The sequence below is a fragment of the Arthrobotrys flagrans genome (assembly GCF_004000055.1).
Source record: "Arthrobotrys flagrans strain CBS H-5679 chromosome Unknown unitig_1, whole genome shotgun sequence".
In the NCBI taxonomy this organism is placed as follows: domain Eukaryota; kingdom Fungi; phylum Ascomycota; class Orbiliomycetes; order Orbiliales; family Orbiliaceae; genus Arthrobotrys; species Arthrobotrys flagrans.
In genome coordinates, this window is record NW_027137556.1 from 1,940,103 (window position 1) to 1,961,726 (window position 21,624).

General features: G+C 49.3%; 8 protein-coding genes across 8 annotated transcripts; 3 read left to right on the forward strand and 5 right to left on the reverse strand.

Moving 5' to 3' along the window:
* Positions 1-10: 10 nt before the first annotated feature.
* On the reverse strand, positions 11-4,802 carry DFL_008580 (uncharacterized protein; the record flags this gene model as incomplete). The annotated part of the gene is made up of 7 exons (XM_067638332.1): positions 11-33; positions 253-261; positions 1,206-1,571; positions 1,694-2,540; positions 2,591-4,534; positions 4,657-4,677; positions 4,740-4,802. 7 exons carry the CDS (start codon positions 4,800-4,802, stop codon positions 11-13), a joined length of 3,273 nt encoding a protein of 1,090 aa, XP_067486230.1.
* Positions 4,803-7,528: 2,726 nt separating this feature from the next.
* On the reverse strand, positions 7,529-8,450 carry DFL_008581 (mitochondrial 54S ribosomal protein mL67; the record flags this gene model as incomplete). The annotated part of the gene is made up of 2 exons (XM_067638333.1): positions 7,529-8,128; positions 8,202-8,450. 2 exons carry the CDS (start codon positions 8,448-8,450, stop codon positions 7,529-7,531), a joined length of 849 nt encoding a protein of 282 aa, XP_067486231.1.
* Positions 8,451-9,239: 789 nt separating this feature from the next.
* On the forward strand, positions 9,240-10,250 carry DFL_008582 (uncharacterized protein; the record flags this gene model as incomplete). The annotated part of the gene is made up of 2 exons (XM_067638334.1): positions 9,240-9,457; positions 9,557-10,250. 2 exons carry the CDS (start codon positions 9,240-9,242, stop codon positions 10,248-10,250), a joined length of 912 nt encoding a protein of 303 aa, XP_067486232.1.
* Positions 10,251-10,636: 386 nt separating this feature from the next.
* Positions 10,637-13,226, reverse strand: DFL_008583 (uncharacterized protein; the record flags this gene model as incomplete). Its single annotated transcript, XM_067638335.1, has 9 exons — positions 10,637-10,898; positions 11,059-11,156; positions 11,214-11,292; positions 11,347-11,570; positions 11,630-12,214; positions 12,270-12,434; positions 12,493-12,533; positions 12,595-13,021; positions 13,110-13,226. The coding sequence occupies 9 exons, from the start codon at positions 13,224-13,226 to the stop codon at positions 10,637-10,639; spliced, it is 1,998 nt and encodes a 665-aa protein (XP_067486233.1).
* A 480-nt stretch (positions 13,227-13,706) lies between these two features.
* DFL_008584 (uncharacterized protein) lies at positions 13,707-14,744 on the reverse strand (the record flags this gene model as incomplete). The annotated part of the gene is made up of 7 exons (XM_067638336.1): positions 13,707-13,826; positions 13,885-14,203; positions 14,257-14,282; positions 14,344-14,478; positions 14,562-14,575; positions 14,643-14,678; positions 14,735-14,744. 7 exons carry the CDS (start codon positions 14,742-14,744, stop codon positions 13,707-13,709), a joined length of 660 nt encoding a protein of 219 aa, XP_067486234.1.
* Positions 14,745-15,758: 1,014 nt separating this feature from the next.
* Positions 15,759-18,474, forward strand: DFL_008585 (uncharacterized protein; the record flags this gene model as incomplete). Its single annotated transcript, XM_067638337.1, has 4 exons — positions 15,759-15,993; positions 16,057-16,105; positions 16,161-16,218; positions 16,276-18,474. 4 exons carry the CDS (start codon positions 15,759-15,761, stop codon positions 18,472-18,474), a joined length of 2,541 nt encoding a protein of 846 aa, XP_067486235.1.
* A 776-nt stretch (positions 18,475-19,250) lies between these two features.
* On the forward strand, positions 19,251-20,267 carry DFL_008586 (uncharacterized protein; the record flags this gene model as incomplete). Its single annotated transcript, XM_067638338.1, has 1 exon — positions 19,251-20,267. The coding sequence occupies one exon, from the start codon at positions 19,251-19,253 to the stop codon at positions 20,265-20,267; it is 1,017 nt and encodes a 338-aa protein (XP_067486236.1).
* A 315-nt stretch (positions 20,268-20,582) lies between these two features.
* On the reverse strand, positions 20,583-21,100 carry DFL_008587 (uncharacterized protein; the record flags this gene model as incomplete). The annotated part of the gene is made up of 4 exons (XM_067638339.1): positions 20,583-20,625; positions 20,693-20,950; positions 21,007-21,039; positions 21,096-21,100. The coding sequence occupies 4 exons, from the start codon at positions 21,098-21,100 to the stop codon at positions 20,583-20,585; spliced, it is 339 nt and encodes a 112-aa protein (XP_067486237.1).
* Positions 21,101-21,624: the final 524 nt, after the last annotated feature.

Genomic DNA, 21,624 nt, shown 5'->3' on the forward strand with positions numbered 1-21,624 from the left:
GATGGGCGATTTAATTTGATATTCTTCCTAAATCTGTAAATCGTTCACACCGCAGGTTAGTTTCACTGTTGGCGATGTATAAACAACAATAGTAGTTTGAAATCGGCCAAGCCGCCGACAGCGACAATGGATCTTGAAAGCGACTCTCGACGGAGCAAGCAAGTATCAAGAAACCCGATTGAAGTTTCGGGGTAAAATAAGACAAAAGGTTTCGGACGGAAGAGTCGGATACGGCAGAAAAAGGCTACGGACCAAGGATATCTATTATCTAACAAAGTTTCCCGGCGCGACAGGAACCCTCCAGAAGTCAGAGAGGTGTGTTGACGCGTTGTAGCAGGAGCAAGAAGATTGTCGTCGGAAAGGTCGACAATGAACTCGAGCAGGCGATTTTTTAGCAGGTAAAAAATCGCGGGGTCGAGGAGGGCGTGAAATCGTCAAGACTTCAGCTCAAGGCGAGTGATTTTGTTATCGTGGAGAGGATAGGATGAGATGTGATGACGGCGGTGGAGGGTGGAAAAGGGAAAGGGAAGGGAAAGTGAGAGTGTGAAACGACGGTCTTGAGAGGAAAGAAGGGAGGCTGGGGGGACGCCCTGCTTGTGCGGTCAGGTTCAGATTCAGGTTCTCGCTCGCTCGCTGTTAACCTCTGCAATGCATTTCCTGGGCTGGCTGGTTGGCTGTAGTTCTGACTGGGCTGGCTCCGGTTCTCATTGGCTGCCAATGCGAGCGTAAACAAATAAGGGAAGTCCGGATCCCCACCACTTCTGACAAGAAGCCCTCAGGTATGGATGGCTGATGGATTGAAGTGCAATTTTCAATTTGAACCTCGGTCGGTACCGCCGCGCCGCCGTATTCCTTCCATGCCTCTGACCTTTTACCGAGGGCATACCGCGCTCTCTTAAATCTCCCAGTTTAACTTCAGCAGCTCATGATCCCGATCTATGTTTTAATTGCACACTTCCAGAAGCTAGACCTGTCTCTGTCTTACTTGCTTGGGACTTACGTCTTTCTGTCGTCTCCCATGGTCTCAAAAGTGGAGCTGCCATGCTCCAGGTCCGCCGCCTGCCGGACCAACTGGTTGCAACTACCCGATTCTCCGTCCCAGACATCTACTCTTTTTTGCTCCGCGAATGTGATATGTTTTGTATTGTATATGTATGTATGCATTGTAAGTATCCGATAGTGTTTACTTCACTTCTTCCTCGTACTCTGCTTCTCCGCACCGGCCAGCATCTTCTTCGCCACAAATAACCCCTTCCTCACCCTCACGGCATCCATATATCTCTTCGCTACGTTCTCCCGATCCGCCAGCTCTCCCAAATCCTCAAGCTCATCCTCTGTGTGCGGGACCCAAAACGGATCCTCGTCAAGGATATTTTCAAACCCGCTAAAGATCAATTGCGGTGACGCCGCTCCCGACGTTTTCGTCCTAATCTCATCTGCAAACCCAAATGACTCCACCACGGGTAATAGTGAAGTTATCGTGTAAAACGGTGTCCCCTCCTTCATTTCTTCAGCCACTATGCGCCCGCGTCGACGCGTGATGACGCCGTAGACCTTGCCTAGTACCTCACCTACGATTCGTATTGTCGCAATCGCACAAAAGTTAGCCAAAATACCAGGGCTCATGGGCACAAACATCCCTGTCGCTTTGGGATCCAGGGGACAATGTAGAAATGTGTTGTCTCGTGCTTACTGGATGCTTGAATTTCACACGAATACATGGCCAATAACAGTCTGGGTGACCAGTCCAGAAAGCCTTGTCGTATGGCAGATGTCATGGCTGTGATGACTTCACCGATCAGTTGCCCTATCTTCATTCGCAGAGCCTCGACTTCCTCGTCCGCAATCTCGACCTTCACTTCGTCCAGGAAAACTGCAACACCCTGCATGGGTTCGTTGCACAGCGGTCCCTGAAAAGTTGCATTCTGGAATGCTGTTATGATCTTGTCACGAAAGTCCTTGATTGTGATCTGTAACGATGTCGATTCGTGGCTCTCGTCCGCATTACCGCCATTCCGAGTCGAATCGGACTCGTCATCTTCCCGTAGTATCCTACGCAGTATGTTGGCATTATCAATCAAAACATTTGGCCCTGCTCTCCGTGGTCCGAACGAGGATATCTTGCTGACGATATCCGTCCATACATTTTTGGTATCCTTTGTTGCCCCGGCTATCAGCGCCGCCTGGAAGCCTTTCTCGAATTCTTCGATGGGAAGGCAACCTTTTGCTTCTTCGCCAGCTGTCAGCAACATCAAGTCATCCGCGTCGCGTTCGGTTTGTTTCTCAGCGAAGGACTTCCTGAGAGTCCCAACATTTTTTCCCAAATATTCAATAGCTTTTGAGGGCAACGGTCGTACCCGCAATTTAAATGTCACATGTTTGCCGGGTGTGCTTATGACAATGGTACCTCGGGGCAAGTTTTGATTCTTCGGTGGTGGCATTTCAGGCGCAGACAATATAGTCTCTCGGTATGGCACGATGGGTTTGGATGCTTCGATTTCGATTTTTGCAAACCGTTCCCGAAGATCTTTCAAGCATCTCTGAGAAAGACTTTAGTAATTGGCGACTCGATGGAACATGTTGTCCTTACCTCTAGATGCAACTCTCCTGCCGTCAAGATAACATGCTCTCCATTCGACTGAACGAGGTACTCCATACAAGGATCTGCCTGTTCCAAGAGCGTCAAACCTTTGATCATCTGTTGTAATTGACTTGGATTCTTTGGCTCCAAAGCAACCCTGACAATCGGAGCGGCCCCCATGCCGGCCACGCTCGCAAGATTGACTCCACCGGCTATGGTCGAACACAACGTTGCATTTTTTAGGACTTTTCCTTCCAGTCCACCGATGCCAAAGACATTGCCAGCGGGTACCTTTTCCAACGGAACAAGCTCCCTGCCCATCATTAGGTAAAGATCCGTAACCGTGATCGACGAGACATGTTGATCTGGGTGTCGAGGGTCGTATTTCGGGCCTAGAACGTGAAGGGTCTGTCCGACCGATATCGTGCCGCTGTACAATCTCGCAAATCCTATAAGGTTCTCCTTGTCGGGGTCCACCGGCGCCGCAGTTTTGCTATCCGTAGTTTCAATATTGGAGTTACCCATATCTATAACGACTTTCTCAAGTTCGGAATCAGCTGCAGACTCCCCACCAACCGAAGCAGTCTCGCTAGCTGCTGCCGCCGCAAGCGCCCTCGCCATTTCCTGTCGCCTGATACGTCCCAATTCTCGTAGCTGCTCTGCCGTTAATTTCTCCCTTTGGCTTCTCGGCAGATCTTTCTCGGGAACTGATATCATCTTGCTGACGTAGGCGACAATTGCTTCGTCTTTTACGTTCAGATTCTCCATTGCGTTCTTTATTTCGGGGGCGATCAGTGCTGCTCCGCCGGGGCTGTTTTCGGTCAAATTCGTTACCCTCTGCTTCTGAGCGGCCGGCGGCGACGGAAGCTGGCTGACCACGGTCCCAAGAACGGCTCGAGACAAAGGTAACCATTGCGTGAATATCGTCGATAGTAATGCCCGAGAATCCTTTGATTTCAAGTCCCTGGGGAGCACTTTAATCCCCAGAGTTTGCACGATCTTCTCGACCTTCTCTTGATCCCGGTCCTTCCTCAGAATATTGTCGTAGATTGCCCAAATATTGTCGAGTGCAAATTGCACGAACATGGGCTTCAGATTTCGTCCCTTCAGGTGCCTCTTTTTCAGCACCCTCTTCGTCTTCGGATCCAGATAGAAATCGCCCCATAATATCTTCTCCAGAACCGCCCTCTTGACTCCGAGTTTCTTCTCGTGAATCGCTGCAAAGTCCTTGACCGTGAACGCCCAACCGTCTATCGCGCTCGCAAAGATAACATTAAACTTCTCCGGTGAGAAATATAAATCTTCATCATCCTTCTCTTCGTACCCATCTTCGAGCCCCAACTTCTCCGCCTCCGCTTCTTCAACCGTTTTCGACGCAGACTCCCTCCTCGCCGCCTTCTGCTTCTGTCGCAACTCCATCAGCTCCCTCCACTTTAAATCATCCTCCATCCTCTCACCGGCAAAAAAACTCCCCATAACCGCATTAACCTGCTCCAACAACTTCCCCAGATGCACATTCGCCTCCGCCGGCGACATCTTCCACTCCGTGATCAACCTATCGATCTTATTAATCACCAAAACCGGCCTTAAATGCTCAAGCCACGTCTGTCTCAACACCGTCACAGTTTGCGAACACACTCCCTCAACCGCATCAACTAACACCAAAGCTCCATCGCACAACCTCGATGCCGTCGATACTTCGGACGAAAAATCAATATGTCCGGGTGAATCGATCAGATTGACAAGGTAATCCTGTAACGAAGGTGCCGTACTCGGTGGTACCGGCGGTTTCAGACTCTGAAAATACAGCGAGATAGCGGAGGATTCCATCGTGATACCGCGGATTTGTTCATCGGGTCGGGAATCGAGGAAGCGGACTTTGCCCGCGAGTTTGGGGCTGATGATGCCATTTGACGAGAGGAGACAATCGCTAAGACTAGTTTTTCCGTGGTCCTAATTAAGCTCCGTTATTCCGAGAGTTATAGAGGGTAACTTGGATATTTGGTTTGCGTGCGGGTATGTATGGAGGGGTAGATAGGATGGCGGGGTAGTAGTTATGCGGTGGAGATGCTTACGACGTGAGCTAATATACAAATCTAAAAGTAATACTTTGATTAGTAATGGCGAAATAGTTAATATTTAGCGATACAATCCTTACATTCCGTACGAACTCGCTGTCGCTCTGGAGAGCAATCAGCTGTTGTGAGGATATCACCGGCATTACTGCGGTATTGTATCGATAGCGCGCGCTGAAAAAAAAATAATTTACAATCAAAACCCCCCAAAAAAAAGACTTGTCGCAATGGATTGTCGAATCGAAAGGAAAAAACAGAGAGAATTCTTGTTGAATTTAAGGTAAAGAAATTCCGGGTCTGGTGACTCACGGAGTTGGAGATTACCTACTCTGAATCAGTCTGACGAAGATATGGAAGATGTCTCGACTCGACGAACCTTGCATGCAGGGACGGGAATATTTTAGTCTGGGGATAACCGATAGCCAACACAAATATTACAACAAACTTAGGTCTTCGATTGCGCGCTGGTTATGAGAGTGAATTGCGCGTGCAATTCATGATTCATGATGTTCTGATATGTTTAAATTCGTAATGATAAATTTATAGCTACAACAATTGCAGCACTCAAAATACCCTAGCGGATACACAAAAAACCGAATTAAAGGGTGTAAAGGGTGCCTCGTACTCCCAGCTAGTAACGGTTTAAATTTTTTTTTTTTTTTTTTTTTTTTTTTTTTTTTTTTTTTGATTAAGCAACTGATATGTAACTCCGTTGTAAGCAATCGCGTAATGGTAACATAATCTAATCATCTAGAAATATGACTCCTACGTAGCAGCTCGAATCGGTACTTGAGAAATTGAGATGAGAGATGAACCTAAGATTGAGGAGTCCTTCGGTTGGTATCAATAACGGATACCGTCTTAAAAGCTTCCACCTGGCTGTATAATCCGCATATCAAATGGCGACAAAGTCATGATCTCACCCGTGGGGAACGGATATGCTGTTTTTAGGATCATGGGGTCCAAATTAAACCCAGCATTCACCTCCGGTTTCCCAAGTCCAAGTGTGACGACCTTCAGTTTCTAGGCCCACCGGCGTATTTGCCACAGGATCCGTACCCATCAAGACATTCCACGATATCACGCAAAACACGCTTGCTAAACGGCAGGTCGGTTGGGCTGTTTCTTCGGAAGCTGTCGTCATTATAATTTTGGGGATCGGGAAGTGAAATGTAAAGTAGCTCGAGATTGCGTAATAGATGTCTTGGGAAAACCATGGGTGTGGTAATAAAGTACATTAACTTATGTAGTGCTGCCCCCGGGCCTCCAACTCGCACTGTATCGCGGTTGATAAAGTTCCTGTGGTCTTTGGCGTAATATAACTGGCACATTCCGAGCTCCACAAGGTTCGGGCATTCGGAACCCAATTCTGTGAGATTTGCTGCAGACCAGGTTTCCGGGAGATCCCGTTCCCTACCACCGCTACGCACAGATAATACTTTAAGCGTTCCTCCATGGTGTGTTATCGCCTCCACCGAGGGCGTTCGATTCGGTATACGACGTTGATCTCCACGATGCCACCGAGGGATAACAGGATACCATCCGATCTCGCTTTGTCGACCACCTCTGTTAGATAAAGCCGCTGTATCTGTGAGAATGATAGTGAGTTGTGTAGAAACAGGTAAGTTCCCGGCGCTTGATATTCGACGGGAGAGGCGAGTGTAACATCTTGAAGTCTGGAGGAGTTATCACATTGCTTAAATACCTGTTCGATGCTAAATACACTCTTGGTCCGGTTTCGTAACTTCTCATTTCTGCATATTTTTTGAATATAGAGATATTGGATAGTAGGGTGACTGAGAAGCACCGGACTCATCTCAAATTGCATCGCCGTCTATTGTTTTGTCCCAAAGGGGTCAGGTTCATTTCGTTCCACTGAGAGATGCATAAATAATATAATATAGAAAGCCTATATATAAAAATACGAGGTCCTTGACCGTGGGTTTACTAACACGAAGGAACGCAGCTGACCAATCTTAAGGTGCCGAATGAAGAAAGTCAGCATTTCGTCTGCCATAGAGACGCACCCGGCTCTCTCCTTTTTGAAAAGCCTGTCCTCTCGTCCGCTCGAGAGACAATGCCCGGTTCCTTAATCAGGTGGACCTTGGGGTGTCGAGGATTCAAAAGCAGATATCGTGTCTTGGTCGGGCTCGGGGCTACTGATATGTCGCCTTGTAACTCGAGAATAACAGTTTTGTAAAGATATGGCGTTGTTCTCAAATTTCACCATCGGCAGACGAGGCTTAACGACCGGAGATTATGGCGCCAGGGTAGCTACGGATATATTCAAAAGTTACTACCGGATTGACCAATTCTGTGGGTGGAGGAATACCCCCACCGGCCATCTCGATCGATTCGATATGATGTTTGCAAACGTTTTGAAAATTTGTACTGATGTTGAGTGCTACGGCTAAAGCTAGTTCAATTCAATGTGTCCAGGAGGTGCAAGGTACTAGTATACCATACCGTCAATATTAGAGCGGTTGTCTATTGATATGGGTATCATTACGTTCGTCTCGACGAGCCCAAGGATCCAGAATCCAACATGAATTGGAAGGCTACCAAAATTGGCCGATCGGGTGAACGCACTCCCCACGTATGATCATACGAAAATACCAATACAGGATCTTTGTACCACAGTAACACCTTCGAACGCGCCCATGGATATCATATCTTCTAGTTTTTTTGTTCGTGGTGAGGGTGCCATATCGCATATTTTAGAGATATGCCCGTAAAAGTATATGGGGTCTTATCAACAACCTGTCATTGCCAGACCGGGAATATATACAGATGTAGCGGATATAATGTACACAAAAATATTTTTTGAAGGAGTCCTCGTCCGAGAAACTTCCCCCTTCAAAACTCCGCCACTCTACCGCCAGAAGGCGAAGCCCGATTTCTTCGGTTCCTCCGGCACGACCTCAGGTTTAACTTCCGGCATATTCTCAACCTTCGGCGCTTCAATCTGAGCTTCAGCTTTCACACCTTCTTCGACCTGCGGTACTTCCTCCTTAGCTGTAATCTGTGGTGTCTCTCCCGCCTCCTTCGCCTCGGCCACAAACCTCCCCATCCTCCTAGCATGAAATCTAATCCCCTTCTGCGTCTCCACATCATGCACCACACACTCCGGCCATTCCTTCGCATACTCGGCATCATAAATATTCATCCACCTGACCCTAACCTTTTCATTCTCCTTGACATCCCTCTTGCATATCGCTGCTAAATCCGCAATCGAGTTCCCCCGCTGATCTTGTAGGATCTTACTCCTTTCCTTCATCTTTTTGGATTTTAGTTCGATATCCCATTGGGTTTCGTGCAGCTTTCGGAGTTCGCGGAGGTGTTGGTAGGCTTTTAGACCGGTCGATGGGTTTGTGAAGGAGACGGTGAGGAAGGGGGTCCAGTGGTCTTTACGGAGGGCTTCCGGGACGGATTTCTTACCCATGAAGGTTATTTGTTTCATGGCTTTGTTGTTCTGTATCATATTCGACCCATCAGTCTCCAATATTCTAGTTCCGATCGTGGGAGGAGGGGACGATTGAACGTACGTATAAATTCTGATAAAGCGAGTAAATAACCCTCTTGCTCGTAATATGTGTGTAAAAGTATATATGACTCCCCAGCGGATTCGCTTCGCGGGACATATCCCCTACATCATCTTGAACAGGTTTCTCACGACGAAAGGGTTCCTTCGTTTTCCGTTTTCGTTTTTCGGGGAATGTGAGGACGAGAGATTCGGCGGTGATGACTTTGGGTAAGGGGACGAATCTCGCCCACAATGCTGTCGGGGCACGCATTGTGGGGGTTGTGTATGCGTATCGACGGCGGGGTGCTTTGGGGGTTGAAGGGATAAAAGATCGAACCTTGAGCTCGGGATGTGTTGCCAATGATGTTGGAGATCACGTGATCATGCGCGACGCAACGCAGAATATGCAACAGTTCGGTTTGGTCAACACTTTCCCTCTTAGTTTCAACGTGGACGACGGGAAGACGAGAATACGGTAATACGGACGACAGGCTTGAAGGGTGGGGATAAAGCCACTCCCGCACCGATCGAGCGGACTTGTCATCGTGTATTATATCATGATGTTGGGATGAATTATATGCATGTGCCTGGTATGATTCTTACAAAGGGCTCGCTTTGCTTCGCAGCGCCTGCATTGCAAGCTGCTCGATCCAGGGAATACTCGAAGAAAGCCTTCTATCTCTCGGAGTCTCTAACATCCGTATATTCTCTGCAGAATCATATCTCAACCCGAACTTATCCTAAACCCTTTCTTCCCTGCGAGCTGCCCTATCCTGTAGCCGTCAGCGTTTTTTTTTTAAAAAAATTTTGGACCTCGGCTGAACGGCGACGGCATTCACGTTCACTCTTGCTGGGCCCCCCAAAAGGTCCGTTGTGTTGTTCGTGCGCCTCTTCATATTTCTCCAAGCCTTACACACCCTTCGACCATACACCGTCATCACCACCATCGCACTCCAATATTCACCGGTTAGGTTACCAATCTGCAATGCTGCTCCGGAGCGCATGAAATCCTTATAACAAAGAAAAGGCCATATACTTCGATAGCTCCAGGACTTCCAACATGGCGGACGGCGGACCCGGCTTCGAGGGTGTTCCCATGCAGGGACCCGACCCCTACGGCAACCAAAACAATGCCGAAGGCACGTATAAACCGATAGCACCCTACGGCGCCGCAAATTATACGAGACCGAGGCCGACCACCGCAGGTCATCTGTCAAGATGGTTCCAATTCATAATCAAGCACCGAAAGGGCCGCGATAACCTGGCGCATATTAACAGGTAAAGTTACCTTGGCAGTTACCTACAAACCAGCTATGAACATTCCGGAAGGAAAAAGAGCATCGAAAGAAGAAAAAGCTAACGGCAGTTTACCCATAGAATCCTCTCCACAACCTCGGGCACGGACAAACTCCTCATGCTGACAGGGTACACTCTGATGGCCATCACCGCTGCCCTCGAACGCGTAAACGGTCCCTTACCGGCCGGCGTCGACCTCCTAAAAGCCACAACAACCCATCCGCTCCCCGCCTTCCCAGCAATCCGTTCCTTGGAAGTCCGTCTGAGATCCCTATCCGGTATAATTTCCGACTTCCGTATCTTCTCTCGTCTCTGGGGTCTCTTCGGTATCGCCGAATGGGCCGCCCAAGTCTACGAAGCCCCTCCGAAAGACCAACAACTCCGACAGATAGCCTACGCCCAAGTCTGCGTAAACATTGTCTACCAATCCCTCGAGAATATTGCGTATTTATCACAACATAAGATCCTACGGTATTCGAACGCAACGCAGAATAAACTTTGGGCGTGGAGTTGTAGGTTTTGGGCGGCTCATGTGGCGTTGGACTTTTGTAGGTTGTGGAGGATTAGGATGTTACGGCATAACTATAAGGGTGTGACCGATGCCGAGGATCACGAGTGGTGGAGGCAGATTAGTAGCAATTTGTGCTGGGCGCCATTGACGATCCATTGGAGTGTGGAGAACGGCGGGCTGTTGGATGGGTTTACGACCGGAGCCTTGGGTACGGCGGCCGGGATTTTGAGCGTGCAGCACGTCTGGAGGCAGACGAGGACTTGAACGGGAGAGGGAGAGGGAGGGGGAGGGGGGATGGGGGTAAAGGAGAAAATTGTAGGATAGATTGAATCTTGGATATCATGGGCACATAGTATTTTGGAACAGGTTTTCCCTTATCATGTCGGTTTCTCGGGGTTCAGCGGTTACGTTTTCATTTCATGTGTTCGGTTGCTTTTTTTTTTTTGACAAGATCCATTACCATCTCATCTCAAAGCAGGTGCCATTAATACTAAACCCGACGGGAAACCATGAGGATATAAAGCGCCACAACGCCAGACGAGTTGAAAAGAAACGTGGGACGTGAATCGAAAGGGTGAATTAACCCAAAACCATGCTCAAAACAGGTGCTCTCTCGCGCAGAAAGGAAAAAGAAAAATAAATAAATAGGATCATAGCACATCCTGAGTCTTCCGAAAATCACGCTTGAACGAAATCGTGGATCGTGAGATAGTCCCATTGGGACTGATTGTCGCCGCAAAGTTCTTCGTGGTCTTCGGCAGCGACTTGGACAGCAACGATGGCGACGAGCTCTTCCCGGTTGTACTTTCCCCGCTCCCACCGTGCGCACCGTCAGCGTTGCCGTCAGCCAGCGCTGCAGCCGCTCTCCGACTTGTGGGGAGATTGAATGGTCTCGAGGGCCTCTCGTCGATTCTGAAGTGAGCAATGAGGTGTTAGTATGATGGGAACAGGTCCTGAAGCAGTAGGAGGTGATGAAGGTGATGTTGATGCTGGACCAGTGGCACCGGCACAACAGAGATTTAAATTTGTGACAACATGAGAGTCGCAAGGGTGGACAGGTGGGGGGTACGACATTGGAGTTTGGCTCGCCGTGGTTACGTAAAGGAGATACTTGAGATTTGGGAGTGTCTGTCGGATGTCCAGGACGATGCACTTTTGGGACTCCATTAGCTATATATATTATCCGTTAGTAAAGATGGAGGGATAAGCGGGAGGGAGGCTACTGACTTGCTCGATATTCTTGTTTAGCAGGAATATTGCATATTCGAAGCGAAAATATGGGACGCTCTTGGCCCATAACGGGAAGCTGAACAAGTTAGGGTGTCGGTTGATCCAAGAAGCCAAAAAGCATCGAACTTACTATCGTGAACCTTGGATGACGCTGATGGGATCCTGAACCATTGACGAACTGCCTTTGGGGATAACGGGGTATCTAAGATAGACGCTAAGGTAGAGTGACAGCAGGTAGACGAGATGCGCTACATAACCGAGAGCGGCAGCAATCACATCCTCATTATGGCCCTCCGGAGGCTCATTAGGCAGGTGGAGGTTGCATATTGTGAAGTTGAGAGGTTGTTCGGGAATCTGACCGAAGGCTGTGGGTGAGTACCGACACCTCTGTGCTGCCTATGGAGGTAACTTACATGTTCGATGGGGTATATCTTCGTTAGATAATCCAAGATGACTTTCCTCCGAGTTGCCATGGCGGCTACGATGTTACCCGCCTCGACACTCCGTTGATGGAGCTGTTGCTTGGCATTTTGCAAATGCAGCTTCGCAATCGCGCGGTTCTCAATCCCGGCATCAATAGCGGCCTTCCTACCACTGATACTTTGCTTGAGGGCATCGCGATGCTTCCTCAGAGCCTCCAATCGCTTCCGCTCCCGCGAAACGATTTTCCGTGCATCCTTGAGTTCCAAGTTCTCCTCATCCAAAGCTCTCACATGGGACAGGTACTCTGCTCTCGAAGATGCTATCGAATCCATTTGCTGTTCCACATGTGCCTGTGTCTCCATGGCGTCGTAAATGCATTCTTCCAGGTTCTTCAGCTTTAATATTGCGTCGAAGGAGCATGATTCCGCGGCCTCTGCCAACACCCTCTTGGTGGGCCGTGGCGCAACATACTTCTTAACCAGTTTCGGATCCAGTTCGCTGAAGATCGTGTAACAGCCGTCCGAGAGGATGATGATGACGCAGTTCTCCGGGAATGTGAAGTTGAAGTTTTCAAGCTATACCGAAGATTAGCAAGAAGCAAGAATGTTTGAAATATGATGGGATACGGACGCTCCGGCCGATAAACTGAAGATACGGCAACCCGATATTTAGCTCTATCAGCAAACCGAAATCACTGCTTTGCTCTTTCCGCGCCCAAATCCGTATCACGAGAGAATCTAGCCGTGTTATCGCAGGACCGCACTCCCCCAGCTCGAAACTTTGGAATGTAGGGTTCTATACGTCGTCAGAAATAATATCCGAATGAGAACTGGTTTTGCAAGGTACAACATACGATGGACGACGGTACTGTTTCGCTGATATAAAACGGGTCATCTGATAGCCTCGTCAGCCCCAACTCTATTTCCCAATAGTGCATATACACCGAATGACACACCCCCAACAGAGTCATGATGCAGAGTGAAGAAAGTATCGACCAATTTCCCCAACGTCACATCAACCAGATTTCTCTGCCTTGTCGTCGCATTTTCGAATATTGTCCCCGCCAGGATCGAGTTCGACCGAGTATTCCGCCGTCTGATCGAGATTGGTCGTCCGCCGCCTTCGCTAACACTATCATCGGGAAGGTGATGTGTGCTACTCGAAGCACCAACAGCAGTCGAACTCTCCGCCGCCAATGTCGACAAATCGATAGCAGACCGAGAGTGTGTTAAAGTCCTTTCCTCCTCGTGCACAGCGAGTTTCCCAGGCGATCTCCAAGTGGTAACCAGGTTTTCGTCATCGTTAGACCGTCTGTGCACCCTAGCCGGTTTTGAAGATATATTTCGAACGGCGATTCCCTTGAGATGGCGCAAATGGCGGCCCTGCACCCGTACGGGTTAGTATTGTTTTAAAATAGCGGTATGCATAGTATGCATGTGCGGTCCATGCATGGCTTCATGGGCCACTTACGTTTGGCGAAAGCAGCGGGCGATCGCGTGTCGCCCGAACGGGAGTCGCAGTGCCGCTGCTGGTTCTTAGATTGCCATCGGGTATGTTGAGCCTTGCGCCAGCCGTCGATGTCGACATCGCATTGAGCGATCGCGGGTACGGGAATGTGATTTCTTTTTTATGTTTAATTGGCCATGCAAAAGTGTCGCGGGATTATGGGGTGGAGGGAAGCGGAGAGATGAGATCGCGCAAGGTGTGCGGGAACGCAAGATGACGTTCGTTTCGCTTAGTTACGCAGGCTTTACCCGGAGGCTTTGACCTGATTGATAATTGATATAAAATATGGATTTTTTGCATTCGAAGGTGGTGATTACGAGTTACAGAGACCTGGATGCAGGGATATCTCGGTATTCAAAGTCTTCGAGCGCGAGCAAAGTTACAATATATGACAGCCCAATCAATCACCAAGACAACAGGAAAAAGCAAACCGGAACTCCAGCCCGCTAGTACATGTAGTATAACTTTAGTACTGTCGCCCAAACAAGAACCAAATCGGAATCCAAATGCCTATTACTATATGCAGCCTCGGGATCATTACGTGCCATGCCAAAAGAGGGACTATCTGCCGAGGTTGTTGAACCTGGCTTGGAGGTCGTCGTCACCGCCTCCGACGGCTTGTGCGACCCGGTCTTCTTTCTGGCCCTCCGGTTCTCCCAGGCCTAGGGGTGTGGTTCCGAGCTAGGAGTATTCGAGTCAGTATTGAGCGGAGCAGCGATACAAGTGTAGCAGAACCCACCGCCATTTCTCTGTCGACACCAATTTCATCCAAGACCTGGTTTAGCACTTCGTCCGTTTCTTCCTCATCTTCAAGTCCATTAACGTCGTCGATAGCTTCCGACATTACCTCTTCCCGAAACTCCATCATATCGCTTTCCTTCTGGAAATCCATCATGATCTTTTGAAGGGCGGGGAGGTTGGTCGTAGCATTCATCGTCCGTAGGAGACCGGTAGCTCCTTTCATGGATTCCATCATCTGTTGGTTGGATCGGACGGTCTGGATTCGGAGGGATATCGCCTGGAGCTCGGTGCGCATTCGATAGAACCTTGTGATGTAGCTATATTAGGTGTTAGTATTGTCGTAGTTGGGTATTCGTGGAGAAATTCGTACCCTCGAGTCCGGACGAGATCTTTCGCCTGCGAGGATGTATCGATCAGTATTCGTAGGGACCTCCGGAGCGGCAGGGAACCACCGTACCTGAATCTTCGCAGCTCCCATCTGGTTATTTTTCGCAGACTTTTTGATATCTTGGATCAACTTTTTCTCCTGCTGTTCCAGCTTGGTTCTCTCCCGATCCAGCTCCCTCTGTGCCTTCTCAAGCGCCCGTTGGTTCTGAGGAACAACCATGTCAGTTCGGCCATCATGATAACTTTGGTTGAGGGCAATGACCACAGCGGGAATGTCGGATGCCTTACTTTTCGCAGACGCTCTGTTTCGTAGCTAGGTCAGCTGTATGTTCATTGCAATTTAGGGGTACCTGGAGAGGGAACACCTACCCGCCGGCGTCAAGCGTTTCCCGAATGCCCATTCCACTACGACAATCTAGTCAGCATATCTCCGAGGATCTAGCAGCTCGTCCGGAGCGTACCGATATTCATGATGGCAAGAAATGCAGCAGCCGAGATTGCTACACAGAAGTTATCGATTATCGGCGGCCGGTGGGTTTGTGTGGCGAATGAGATGGGACAGCGATGGAATGGGTTTTAGGTAAAGAAGACGAAGAGCATCATCATCAGAACAGGCTTGGTCGCGTTTGGCATACCACCTCCATTAACACACCGACAAGCTAAACTACGAACACCCACTACCGATAAAACTACAGCCTCAGTTCGTACACCAGGGGAGCCCTGGGACATCTGATACGAGGCTGGAATGCTCTCACATGAATTGATTACGGTAGTGCGGAGTACTAGTCAGATATGTGCGTTGTCCTCGGGCGTACACCTCAGTCCAAACCGGACGGAACAAGCCCCGAGCTCGGGTTCCGAAATAGCTCCCCGAAACGTCAAATCGAGATCAAATCAGCGGCCGCCAGTTGTATGTGCATGAAGAGACCTAGAAAAAAAGGGATCATGTGAACCGACGAGATTCTATGTCAGTCCAAGCGGGCGGACTTCACCAGAAACATCGAAGAGCATTGCTGTGGCGCCATCATCACAGTTCCCCTCTTTCCCTCCAGGCCTCTCTCCTTGAACGGTCAATGATATCGATCATTCTCTCGCCCCCCTCCTCTGCCTCGTTTATCTGCAGTTGCACCAGCTCTGGTCCCGAGGAAGGGTGAGCAAATTTTTTATTTTATTTTTCTAGTTGATAATAAAAGGTTTTATTGGCAGCTGTCCGTCTGTCAAAAACCAGAAACTTGTCGCCCAGTAAAATTGACCCGAGACTTACCAATTTCTGACGTTGTTGATAATTTTTGACTTCTCCCTCTGCTTCCACTTCCACTTCCACCTCCACCACAACTACCTCACATATCTCCCCCAATCACCCTTATCCACCCGATCGTCTGCCTCTCCAATCCCTTCTTTCGTCCTTCCGGACCGAACTAACCCTTCCCGATAACCGTCCTTTCCGTCTTTTTGCGGTGGTAGCACCGCCGACAACCCACCGAAATGTCGCAGCGATACTATCCAGCAGAAAGCTCTTCAAGGGGTGCTCGAAGAGCCTTTGGCAGAGCTGCCACCACCCCATCCACACCTTCCGAGCCGGCCTTCTCAGATTCCGGCTATGGAGGTTCTATCTCTGAAGATGTTCGAAACTTCGATCTCAGTGAGCTTTCCGAACTCAATGAGGATATGCCTATGCCACCCAGATTGTCCACTTTGCCTGCACCGGGTGCGGATGCCAGTATGTCAACCATTTGTCCCATATCGACAATCGGATCGATTCGCTGACCTTCTTTCCTTTTAGCTGATCATGACCGACGGCAACATCAGATGCATGTCCAGCAAATGCACTAGTATGATTCTTCCATGATTCTTCCATGTTTCCGAAAGCTAACATGAAGACCGTAGTAACCAAAACAGAGTTGCCCTGAGTCGATCTATCTACAGGACGATCGATACTCTAGAGGTACGAACTTTAATGCACTATGATGTTGGGATAGGTGGCTAATTTTTTGCTCGACAGGGCCTTCAAAATATGAACCAAACATGGCCGATTCACTATCCCGCTGTCCAAAGAACCGAATCGTCTCCCGTGCAGCGCAAGGCCTCGATGACCGATGACTTCTTCACACCTGATACTACCGGCTCACCCTCGAGGGAACGATTCGCACCACCTCGAAGGGCCCTCACTAGCTTTGATCGCCAACCGAACCGGAACAGCAGATCGGGAACACCGGAACCTCGATTGATGTCTCCGCAGATCTCCCAGGAGTTCAACATCCTTAAACTCGACCTCCGTATAGGCTCGTTGTCTCAAAGCGAACTGGTTCACTCCCTCGAGAAGGAGTCCATAGCGTCTCTGTTGGATAACAAATTAACACAGGCTATCAAGCACTTGCGTTCCCTCCGCGACCGTATCGAAGATACAGCATCCAAGGTCTTGGTCACCGGTGATCTCAACGCCGGAAAGTCGACATTCTGCAATGCCTTGCTGAGGAAGAAGATACTGCCGGAAGATCAACAGCCGTGTACCGAAATTTTCTGCGAAGTCTTGGATTGCAGGATCAACAATGGAGTTGAGGAAGTTCATGCTATTTTCAAGGGTGCGACGTACGACCGAATGGACGAACGAACTTACGAAGCCCGACCCTTGAAGGATTTGGAAGATATAGTTCTCATGGTCGATAAATACTCCCAGGCCAAGGTTTACGTCGAGGATTCCCGACCGATCGAACAAAGTCTTCTCAGGAACGGCGTCGTTGATATCGCTCTCATCGACGCTCCCGGTCTCAACATGGACTCCGTCCAAACAACAGCCGTCTTTGCCCGACAGGAAGAAATCGACGTCGTTGTCTTCGTCGTTAGTGCGGAAAATCACTTTACTCTTTCGGCCAAGGAGTTCCTGTGGAACGCTGCGAACGAGAAGGCGTACCTTTTCATCGTCGTCAATCGTTTCGACAACATCCGCGACAAGGTCCGATGCCAACGCATCATCTTGGAGCAGATTGCCAATATTTCTCCGCAAACCTTCAACGATAGCCAGGACCTCGTGCATTTCGTCTCGTCCAATGCGGTTATTGATGGAAAGGATCCCGACAAGAGCCACGACTTTGACAACCTGGAGAACTCTCTCCGAGGTTTCGTTCTCGACAAGCGTGCCCGTTCCAAGCTCGGCCCGGCCAAGAGCTACCTGCTCAACCTGCTCCAGGACATCGAGCAACTCGCCCTTATCAACAATAACATTGCCGGTAGAGAGTTGGATGCTTTGAGATCTGACCTTGCTCGTCTCACACCCGAGTATGACGAGTCCGTTAAGGCTAGGATCGCTGTTTCGGACGAATGCGACCGACAAATCGAAGACACCTGCAATGCCGTCTACCGCAACTCCCGCCGTGAGATCTCCAGAACCATCGAAGATGTCGACAAAGCCCACCAGATTCCTTGGCGCGGTGTTTTCAACTCCGTCAAATTTGCGGAAGAAACCCGTCGTGCCATGTTGGAGAGCATTACCCGGGCGGTCGTCGAAGCCGAAGATGCCGCTCGCAGGTCTACCGTCTCCGGCGTTGGCGCCATCAACGCCTTGGGAGTTTTACACTTGAAGCGGGAATATGTCGAAAGAACTTTCCGTCCCGACTTTATGTTCAAGAAGAAGAGGGACGCTCTCGGACGTAACATCAAGACCCAGCTCGATGCCTTTGACTTCTTTGACTTTGACCGTCAGGAAAAAGTCGCGGGTATGAGCATGTCTCTTACGGTTCTTTCCGTCGCCGGCTCCCGCATGTTCAATATCAGCTCTTGGATCGATGGTGTCATCCAAGCCACGAACATCGTCGGTATCCGTAATGCCAAGCGCCTTATCATCCCAGCCATCATCGCCGGCGTTGGTGCTGCGGCTTACTGGCTTATCAGCGATGTTCAGCGCGCCATCCCCAAAAAGTTGGCAAAGAAGATCAAGAGGGAATTAACAGAGATGGACTACGTTCACCAGAACTCCGAGCGTATCTCCAAGGAAGTGCGCAAGGTGCTTCGGTTCCCCGCCGAGGAACTCCGAAGCGGGTTCCAGAAGAACATCGAGGGTCTCAAGGTCAAGAAGGAGGAGGCTACGAAGAGGAAGGGTGAATGCGAAGTTGCCGTCAAGTACTTCGGGAACCTCTTGCGTGAATCTCGCGAGCACGCAGGCGTTGTCCGTCGGTATGACTTGGAAGCTGCTTCGAACCATTAGGATGTTTAGCTGCTGCCACAGCATGCACGAGGAAGAGAATGGTGATGATGGCAGATTTCAAGATACGACTCTTTTTCTTCTCTTTTCTCTTTTTCTTCTATTCAACTGTAAAAAAAAATGAATTTGGGATGGTTGGAGTACTTTTATAATTCATTCGGCCCTTTCGTTTTTAAGCCCCCATTCCACCCTCCCGTTCCAACCATGCCCTCGCAAAAGCATCTCCTTTCTTCCTTTTCTTTATGAATGAGCAATGAGTTTATCGCGTTTTCATGATAAATTTCGACGGCCCCACTTGAACCCCACAATTTAGTCATCTCCCCACCTTTTATGTTAGCATGATGATTTCGCATCTCACCATTTCCCTTTCCTTCAGTAACCTCCCCCCCCTTTTTTTTTTTTGGTCAGGTTCGAATTATACGTCGGCGATGACATTGATGCATCCTTTCCTTCTTCAAAGCTTCTCGGGCTGCAGGCCGCAGAGACAAGATGAGGAAATGCTGCGGTCTCTTCATGAATAGATAATTTTTCTCTCTCTTTCTCTTTATGAGTATGTATTTACAACTTGCCAGAATTGAGCTAGCCTCGGGTTGACCTAGCTAGATAGACTCTTTTTTTTGTAATATTATAGATATGAACAATGCCTCTCCGCTCTCGCGACATGCATGATGAAGTTTTGAACCCTTGCCGGAAATTTCGGCCGTCATCCGATCCAACCTCATAGGCGACAACGTCCGTCTGCCTTCGAACCTCACCCCACCTCATTAACCACCTGCGTAATGGCTCTCCGACAGATAACCAGAGCTACCTGCCGCCATCTAAACCGGCCAACCCTCTCCCTCCTCTCAATCTACACCCAAACCCCTGCCTCCGCTCCACCATCCTTCCTCCTCCCACCCGGTCATGAAATCCTCCCACCGACCTTCCACCCCACCACCACGATCCAACGCCGAACCGCCGCAACCAACGCCCGTTTCCCCGTAGCCCCAAACCTGGGGCCCCAATTCATCAACGAAGTTCGCGTACGATTCCCCTACGACGATGAAATCACCGCCTACAACCCCACTTATATCGACGAAACCGGGGCGTTAGTGGGAGTCTACCCGATCGACCAAATCCTCCGTTCTTACGACCGGAATAAATATCATCTGATCCACATCTCCGGTGTGGATCGGCTGACCGACGAAAGCGAAGGTCATATCGTTCGACTTTTCCCGAAGGCATTACTTCTCGAACGTCTCGAAGCCGAACGACGAGCCGAACGTGAAGCCTCCGATGCAGAAGGTTTAGACCTTCCGGGGTTCAAAAAGAAGAAGAAGAAATCCGGGAGGGATATTACGAAGGAGGTACAGATATCATGGGGGATAGATAAGAATGATTTAAACCATCATCTGAAGAAGATCGGAAAGTTTTTGGAAAAGGGGAATACGGTGGAGGTTATGATCGCTAGGAAGAAGAAACAGGCGAAACCGCCGCAGTCAAAGTTGGACGAGATGATGGAGGTCATTGAGGAGTTTATGTATTATAACGGTGGGGTGGATGTGAGGAAACGATCTGGGGAGGTGGGTATGCAGCTTACCATGGTGGTTCAGAGGCCCGAGGGTTGGGTGGAGCCGCCGCCGAGGCCGAAGAAGAAGGAGGTGGAAGGGGAGGAGCCGATCGATGAGGAGGAGTTTGAGAGGTTGCAAAGGGAGAGGCAGGAGCTCGAACAGGGCGGGGAGGGGGTTCGGGAAGGGGAAGGGGAAGGGGAGAAGAAACACGTTCCGGCGTGGCAGGCGAGAGGGGAGGTTTCTTAGGCGAGGGACCTTTGTATATAATCTTATAACCGTGATATTTTGGAATGCGAAAGCTCATCATTGTATATTATGAACACTGGTACCATCCCGTAGCCATTTTTTCGTCACCAACCCATCCTCACTAGTATACAGTCATTCCGAAGATGTGAAAAGATAAGCTTGGTATATATTTGTGCGTAGTTCTTTTCCTTCTCCGCGTCGTTCATCTATCCGAAAGGATCCAAACGCCATGTTCGATATCGATCGTTGAACTTGCATGACTTCCAATATGTGTAGCTAAGACCGGGCGAAAAACAAACCCTCGCTTTGAGAAATTTAACTAAGAAGAACGAGGATGACGGAGTCGCCTCGTAGGAACCTATACATCATTCGCAAAATTAGTCCTTTTCCGCTTCTCCATCCCTTCCAATTGAAACGAGTCATACATCTTACTGATGAACCGATCCTTATTCACCGGCCGTCCCTTCTTGCCCTGTGCGTTTCTAGGTGTTTCGGTCCACATCTCCTTCACATTCTCGAGCACCATATTGCTGTGTCTGTCGAAGGCCTTGACTCTGGCGAGGAGCTTTCGGTTGTTTCGACACGAGATCAGGACTTGATTGTGCGTTCTGACGGCGGTCTGCAGGATCGAGAGGGGCCCGTTGGCGAATTCGTATTCTTCGAGCTGGGCTATTTCGTACTCGCTGGGGTAGAGGTTAGTAAGATCAACCTGAGGGAGGGTGAGTGGAATGGCACGTACGTGAGTTCGGATCGGGGTTTGTTTAGGAGTTCACTGTTCGCATTGTTAGCATGTATTATAAGGAAGTAACGGAGGCGATGCGTACTCACGCCATAGTGATGGTGGTGGTGGGGAATCGTAGGGATGAGAGATGGAGAGAGGAAGAAGGTGTGTCGATGCAATGGAGCTTCTTTCGGTGAGTCGCGTTTGCTGGAAAGAAGCTTTGCTGTTGTACAATTCCTGATCTTATCAAGATTAGATCTTGCACTTTCTGGCACTAACCCGTATTGGGTAATATTGACAAACATTCCTTATTGGGGAGAACCAACACGCGATGTGAGACATCCAACGTCAAAACAACGCATCGAGGTTAATGGATCCTGTCCGGCTCCGACCAGGCCTTCAGAACTCCACATCATACGGCGTAACCGTCCCCTCGTCTTGTGTCCGTTTTACATCCTAACTCTGTCGAAAACGAGATATTGGCAGGTCTATTCGCTGCTTATTAGCCGAAAGCATATATGCATGCATCTCATCCAGGTCAGTGTCACGTCTTCAGCAGCTCTGATTGGACCGTGCCGGCAAGGAGTTAAGCATACTAGCAGAAGCCCCCAGCAGTTCCTTTTTACAATATGAATG